Raw genomic sequence first — 7,946 nt, 5'->3', positions numbered from 1 at the left:
TTTTTTTCCCAATTCAATGTCCCCCCCCCCCCTTTTTCCAAATGGTGTTGAGAAATGACGCAACCAATGTAGTGAACATTAATTCAGTATAGATGAGATAAAATAAGCAGCTTGACATGTTTTTTTTTTTTTTTTTTAACTCAGTAAAATCCGGTGAAACATTTTACATGTAAACAATTGCAGCATCGTATTTCCTTATACCTGAATAATTACATAGAAATAGAAAGGAAATTTCTGTGATTCAGACATTCATGTAAAAATAGATTAATTTACAAAAAAAAGGTTAGCGTAGTGATCACACTCGAAAAGCAAAGTATCACTAATTAGTGCTCATAGATCAAAAACACAGAACAGGCCCATCTTCAGTACTGATTTAATACATCAGCTTCATTAGTGGCTCTCTCTCTATAAATAGTTCGCCTTTAGTCCTACTCTTACCTAACACCCAGTAGACTGCTGAAAGACATTAGAAAAAAACTTTCAGGTAAGAGCACTGTAGATAAGTACGGCATAGGTGCAGGGTCTCTGTAGTAACTCTCGTGACTTCTCCTTCATTGGCTGTTTGGGTTAAGATGGCCTAAAAAAAAAAAAAAAAAAAAAAAAAAAAAAAAAAAAGCAACTTATCTCTTATGTGAGAGAGCCATCCCAAAAATCCCATTATTAAGTTTGCAAATTCGGAGCGTGTGTTATTGTCATCAATGCACACATTCTAGTTTATCCCGAGACCTTCTTGCTAGGTAGAATTCATTGTGTTCCCCTAGAAATAAGAGAAACCTCCCAAACTAAACTTATCTTTCCCATGACAGGAGTTTTGGGTTCGTTTCCTTTTGGTTCCCCCCCACTTACGCGCAACATCTCTTTTGAAGTATAACAACCAAACCAAATAAACTACTTTTTTTTTCTCCTCCACTTCCTCCTTTGACGCTTCCTCTCGCGGCCACCTTGTTCTCTTGACAAGCATTATGCTCAGTGGCTGTTCTCAGGATCCTCTCAGACCAAGTGTCTGTTGTGATGAAACCCACTTTATATTTTTTCTTTCACGCTCCCATTTCCGCCTCCTCCTTTTCCATTTCTGTCCTGTCCTTCAGCGCCTTCAGGAGAATCCGGAGCAGCGTGTTCTCGTTCAGGAGGCTCTCCGAGGTGTCCACCAGCTCTTGCAGGCGTCTCACCGCCTTCCCGAGCTGAAGGCTTTTCTCCCGGTGTTGGTCCTCCAGGTTTTGCATTTCCTGCTGCAGCTCGGTGTTCCGGGCTTCTAAGGTCTGCGTGTCGAAGGTCAGGCGGCGGTTCTCGCGCCAGAGCCGCGCGAGCTGCTCGGAGAGACGCCCGCGAGCGAGGTGAAGAGTGTGGACCTCGGCTTGGAGTGCCTGGAGCTCCGCCTGGAGGGCAGTGGGCCCCGGCCCCTGTCCTTCGCCGGAGGATTTCGCCGACCTGGCCTCGGAGGGACGGGCGGAGCCTGAATGCTTCAGGATGAACCGTAAGAGGTTTGGCAGAGTGATGGACTCCTCGCTGGGAAACTTCACGCTCAGGTGTTTCCTTGAAGAATGATGATGATAACAGGTCACAAATGGGTTTGATGTTTGAGCAATGTTCACTTTCATGGCATCGACAAAACGCCCAAAAAAAACTTTATTTGTATGTGTGTCTCTATCTCACCTGTATCTAGGAAAAAGAAGAATGGACGGAACATGGTCGACCATGAACTCCCAAGGAAGGTCATTGCGCGCGACATTGACCCTGCATACAGGAGAGCGGCGGTTACAGCAGACCCATAATATTCGCCAATTCAATTTACAGTCATTAACACACACACACAGACACACACACACACACACACTTACCTAGCAATAGTCATGGTGCTGTTGCCCTGGAATAACCTGGCCAGTTGGATGATGATGTGGTTAAGAACAGAGCAGAAGCCACACCACTGTGTATAGTAGAACACCAGCACATCCTTGTGGAACACACACATAAAATAAAATACAATTAAACTTTCTCTGCGGCTCAAGGCCAACGTATCAGATGAAGTCGTACTCTCCGCCTCGCACTTGGCACCGCTCGCCTGTACCTTGTGAACATCCATGACGGCCGGCACGAAGGAGGAGGTGGTGAGCTCCTCGATGAGGTGGGGGCGGAGGGGATTCTCCTGCGTGTGACGTCTGGACTCGGCTCCGCCTCCCCCTCCCCCCTCGCCCACCAGATTCCTCTGCAGGGGGCTGTAGGGAGCGCTGAAGTTCCTGATGAAGAACTCTACAACACAGACACAAGCGCTCTGGTGAACAGGCGCTGATAATAGATGGATTAAATAGTGAGTAAAAGGTTGATGTAGCCTGGCGTCGTTGACACCCAGCTCTTACCCAGAGATTCCATCACGGAGGTAGAGCGGCTTCGGTCGAGGACATAATGAACCTCGTCTTTCAGGTTGACGATGGTGGCGAACGACAAGTCGCCGCTCCCATCGCCTCGCAGCCCCTGCTCACTGCGAGGGGAAGCACTTTTGTTGCCCGTTGCGCCGAGCCTCTCGGCAAGGGGCCAGTTCAGAGCAACATCCAGTACATAGAATCTCAGTGTTTTATTGGTCCGGCACTGGAGGCCGGTGACTCCCTCGCCTTCCCGGAAAGGGACAGAGGATGGAGGGGGGGAGGCAGAGTGAGGCACTAGGAGAACCCCCCCGGACGTCAACCTCCCGCTGGCTTCTGGGAAGGAGTCATTTAGCCGAGGGTTTCTTGTTCTACAACAGGCACTGTACGAACTAAATGGGTTGTAGCTGTTTAGAAAGTTACTACAGGCGAACGCGGCCGGTTCTGTTGCCATGGTTTCAGACGCCACGCGCCGTGTTTGATTGAGGCGTCTGAGGTAAGACTGTAGCGACGCTCCTCCCGGAGGCGCGGAGAGGAAGGCGCATTGGAAAGAGCTCGCCGAGCCCGACCGCGACAAGATGAGGCACAGCTCGCATACAGCGGCGGTGCCGCCCACACCGGAGCCGGGAACGACCACCGACTGGCAGCACACAGAGGGGAACAGAGACGCACAGGAGTGATAACGCACGGCGATGTCTGCAATCTGGAAAACAATGCAAACAGCTTTCAGAACGTTCCGTCATTTTCGTTGGTAGTTCAGCGAACGCAGCTTTGTTTAAGATCCACAGCTCACCTGCTTGAGAACGTGGTTGGACTTCGACTGCACCGGGTCGTGGGTCAAGAACAGCAGGAGTGCGGGGCCTTTGGACAGCTCCTGCTCCAGGAGACTGGACTTGGTTCCCGGCGGCTGCAGCCACCTGAGGACGCTCTCACTGTGCTCAAACACCCAGCTACAGATGCCCTCCGAGGTGAAGTTCCTTTCCCAGCGAGGAAAGATCTGAGAGAAGAAACCAAAATAATTTATTCTTAATGCAATACTATGACACTATGTGCCATACGTCAACACCTACTAGTTCTCAAATGTTCGAAGTTCACACCTTTTTTAATTTTTTTGTTCTAGTGCAATAAATCAGAACATTTCATTGGGTTAAATGTAAATTCATTCACAGATTATATAATGTACCCCCTCCCCCAGTCACCTCACTTTAATACACATACAGCATAATAATAACCTTTTCTAAACATGTTAACATCTCTCATCACTCACCAGGGAAGGGTTGAATCGTCGATGGAGGTAAACGGTTTCGTCGTCTTTCACGGAGATGGCCTCTGCCACCTGCCTGCTGGTCACCACCCCGAAACGTATCCCACCATGGAAATCTGCGACGGCAAACATGGACAGGGAAAATAAATGAAAACAGTTTCAAGGCAACATTTCAGGCGTATAAAATAACTGCCAAGGCTGCGTTCTTACCCCTCTTGAGGGCATGCAGGGCGGAGCACAGGTAGGTGATGTACCCTGGAGGCTGAGGGGACGAGTTGAACTGGAAGAATCCAACCACCCCTGGCTTCAAGTCCCCAAGAGGAAGGACACAATTGTCAAAGATGGAAGAAGAGAGAGTTGGTAGAGGACCGGCACACACACTGTATGAAACAGAACCTGGTTGGAATACAAAGGCCACTTACAAATACAAATAAATGGGGAATAAATAAAATCGGTGTATGCATGAGTGACCTCAAACCAGGCGGAGCGCTCCACACAGAGACTGCGTATTCACAATACATCGAGAAAAATTACAGATTTAATAGCATGTCTATCCTCCCCACCGAGCACCTATCTGGATGCAGCCCTCAACTCAGTCGGCCCAGAACCTAGAACCCACCTCATGGTCAGACAGAAAATCTTCCAGTCTGGCTCTTGACGGCAGGTATGTGAGCGGCGTCAGGACTCTGAGCACAAAACTCTCCACGTAGGCGGCGATGAACGGACCCCTGTAGTTGATAGGCCCAAACCTGCGACGCAGTACCATAGATGCACAAAACATCTTCTAACTTATTTTCAGCTGAAAGAACCAGCCCTCAAGTTTTTTTTTTTGTGTTGAAGGTTAATACCATTAAATTGTCATATTAACTATTAATTACATTGAAATTTTTAATCAATTGTTTTTTTTATAGCTGATTAATATTCTATTGTAAATAAAAGCCATGGCTAGATGTTATATGTGGTGCTTGAAATTGTGACAAGATTATTTTCATTGAATTTCATTTACACAAAACAATACTGAAGTGTACTGTCTCAACATTTCTTTACCTTTTGTAGAAGAGGTGGATGACTGGGTACTGATGGAAACGATTATGTTTCCGGCATTTTCCCTGACTCCACCAGCAATTTACAGCCACAAACTGCACCTGCGTTTAACAATAAAACAAAACAAGTAAAAATGTTACTGCAGCGCAAACCACAAACAAAATGTTTATCTTGGCCTTTTGCCACAATTTTTACTCTGATCCAAGTTTAAGTTTATAACCAAACAACAAACCAGTCGGCCAACGAACAACATTAATATTTGACATAAGGTATGCAGCTTCTGCACAATCGAATGAGAAAATGTGTTAAAATAAGAGTTTTTCTGAAATTTGGGCAATTAGTTAATGATTCATTTACAGTGATCCATTTAACATCAACATTATATCCACATTTACTATTATTATTATCTGTTCAGAATTTTTGTCCCCAACACAATTCATCCCCTAGCCCCACCTCCTCTGAGTTGATGTAAATACCATAATAACAACGTGCTGTCGTGATGATGGAACGAACTTCACGATGAACTTTTACAACAAACAGGTACACTTCCGTACCTGTTTGGCCAACTTCTTGGCGACCTTCTGGACCTCCTGCCGGGCTGCCATGGAGTGAGCACACCAGGGTGCATAGAAGAAGATGAGAGACACTTCTGCCACGCTCCGCAAACGCTCCACCTTGAGAAGGACTTGACAGGTTAATGACAACATACAAGCTCATGTTGAAGAGTGTGTATAAAGGTGATGTGAGGGGAAAATAGGGAATGTACATGAATGCATTGTGTGATTCTCTCTTTTAGCTGTCATACTTTTTAATGATCTCACTCATTCTGTATTTTTTTTCCCCTTCTAAAATCACATACAGTAATATTTGGTAATTATTTTCTTTGTATCTTGCCTGGTCCAGCTGTCCCAGGTACAGGTCCACAACCGGGGCCTCAGTAGAGAAGAAGCGCACTGGAGGTCTAGCCGCCGCCACCACATTCTTAGCTCGGCTGGGAAGAGATCATTTTAAATAGGGCATGAAGAGCCACAAAGATTGATGCTTCTATACATAGCACACATGTAAATTGATACTGTATACAATAACTAGTACTAAGTGTCAAGGAGTGACGAAGGACATGACTGATATTTTATAAACAAGTTGTGAATCATCTTGGCTGCAAGGGGGTGGATAAGTCAATATCAGATATTATTGTTCATTCTCTTTCCATTTTTCTCCCTGCTGGTTAAAGAGGATATACACCAATCAGCCACAACATTAAAACCACTGACATGTGAAATGAATAAAAATGATCATCTCGTTCCAATGACACCTGTCAAGGGGTGGGATATATTAGGCAGCAGGTGAACCGTCAGTTCTTGAAGTTAATGTGTTGGAAGCAGGAAAAATGGACAAGCGTAAGGATCTGGGTGACTGAGCGAAGGGCCAAACTGTGATGGCTAGACGACTGGGTCAGAGCATGTCCAAAACGGCCTCTTGTGTTGTGTTCCCAGTATGCAGTGGTTAGTACCTACCAAAAGTGGTCCAAGGAAGGACAACTGGTGAACTGGCGACAGGGCACCCAAGGCTCATTGATGCACATGGGGAGCGAAGGCTCGCCCGTCTGGTCTGATCCCACATCATGTGGATGGCCGGTTGCTTGTGGATCCTTTACCTGGGAAAAAGATGGCACCAAGATGCACTACGGAAGAAGAAGGCAAGCTGGCGGAGGCAGTGTGATCCCCTGGACAATGTTCTGCTGTGAAACCTTGGGACCTGGCAGGATGTTACTTTAACACGTACCACCTACCGAAACATTGTTGCAGACCAAGTACACCCCTACATGGCAACTGTATTCCCTGATGGCAGTGGCCTCTTTCAGCAGGACAATGCTGCCTCCCACACTGCAAAAAATGTTCAGTAATGGTTTGGGGAACATGACAAAGAGTTCAAGGTGTTGATTTGGCCTCCAAATTCCCCAGATCTCAATCTGATCGAGCATCTGTGGGATGTGCTGCGATCCATGGAGGACCCACATCACAACTTCCGGGACTTAAAGGATCTGGTGCTACCGTCTTGGTGTCAGATACCACAGGACACCTTCAGAGGTCTTGTGGAGTCCATGCCTCCACGGGTCAGAGCTGTTTTGGCGGCACGAGGGGGAGCTGCACAATATTCGGCAGGTGGTTTTAAAGTTGTGGCTGATTGGTGTGTAAACTGAAATATTAGAGTAACAGCTGGGGGATGACGGAATAATGCTCATTGACACTGGTTCTCTCGATCAACTTGCACGGTAAAATGAAAATTAAGAACAACCCGGATTCTTCACACACGGGTGGACCATCACAGATCTCATATATAGTACTATTACTACCTGGCACACGATCTCCATCACTCATACACCTATGAGGCATGAATAAACCCAACAATAAACAGTAACCCTCTGTATCAACACAGAATTCAGAAAAATTACGAAAGTATGCAAATTAGCACACTTATATATAGAATCAAAACCTTTATATATACTGTGTGTACCGGGGTGGACCACAAAATAGTTATAACAATAATAATATACACAGCATTGCAGTGTTAAGACGTATTCTAACAAGCTCGGTCCGTTTCAGATCAGCCGTGTGAGGCTAGGCAGAGGAGGACGTACAAAGCAGCTATGGTTATAGTTATGATTATAGTTGCTTTACCTGCAGGTGAACCTGACAGCCAGGACGAGCAGCACGCTGAGCGCCACAGCCCCGCACAGCAGCTCGGGTCTCCGGGCCATCACACACACCACCTGCCGGAGAGACCGCCACAGCCGGCGCAGCATTACCGTTTCTCGGCTCTCCGTCTTCCCATTTAGACGCCCCGGGTGGTGCGGAACACGTCCACGGTCTTCTCGGGTGGGTGGGGAGGTTGCCGGTAGGACAGACGGAGTGACCCGGGATTGGACGCGGGTCCTGTTAATGAATTCGCGGGTTCAAACACGAGTGGACCAACCTTCCTCACCCACGTAGACTTGTGACTTCCGCAATACCGACGCAGGGGAGTGTCACGCTGTTGCTGTTATTATAGTTGCTGTAGTAAAGCCTGACTACTAGTAGCCGTACTGCAGCATATGTACACAAAAAAATTTCAAAAAAAATTAAAAAATTAAAAAAATTGACGGGACTGCAATTCTACACCTCGTGACTAAATAAATATTTATTCGCTTTCGATTTACGAATGGCCCTTTGCAGTTTCGCGTGTCAACAAAGGATACAACTTGTACACGGTCCCTACATTGTGATGACGCGAGAAGTGCACTC

At 46.7% G+C, this 7,946-nt stretch overlaps 1 protein-coding gene across 1 annotated transcript; it reads right to left on the bottom strand.

Moving 5' to 3' along the window:
* Positions 1 to 1,037: 1,037 nt before the first annotated feature.
* Positions 1,038 to 7,479, bottom strand: txndc11 (thioredoxin domain containing 11; the record flags this gene model as incomplete). Its single annotated transcript, XM_079999425.1, has 13 exons — positions 7,344 to 7,479; positions 5,560 to 5,656; positions 5,220 to 5,339; positions 4,669 to 4,766; positions 4,241 to 4,370; positions 3,832 to 3,925; positions 3,625 to 3,737; positions 3,151 to 3,354; positions 2,355 to 3,060; positions 2,066 to 2,247; positions 1,839 to 1,951; positions 1,654 to 1,734; positions 1,038 to 1,533 (listed from the first exon to the last, which is right to left on the bottom strand). The coding sequence occupies exons 1-13, from the start codon at positions 7,466 to 7,468 to the stop codon at positions 1,038 to 1,040; spliced, it is 2,559 nt and encodes an 852-aa protein (XP_079855551.1). The 5' UTR covers positions 7,469 to 7,479.
* Positions 7,480 to 7,946: the final 467 nt, after the last annotated feature.

This window comes from Zeus faber, assembly GCF_960531495.2.
Source record: "Zeus faber genome assembly, chromosome: 4".
NCBI classification, from domain to species: Eukaryota; Metazoa; Chordata; class Actinopteri; order Zeiformes; family Zeidae; genus Zeus; species Zeus faber.
Note: the sequence above shows the minus strand (reverse complement) of the source record. Positions and strands in the feature narration are given on the sequence as shown.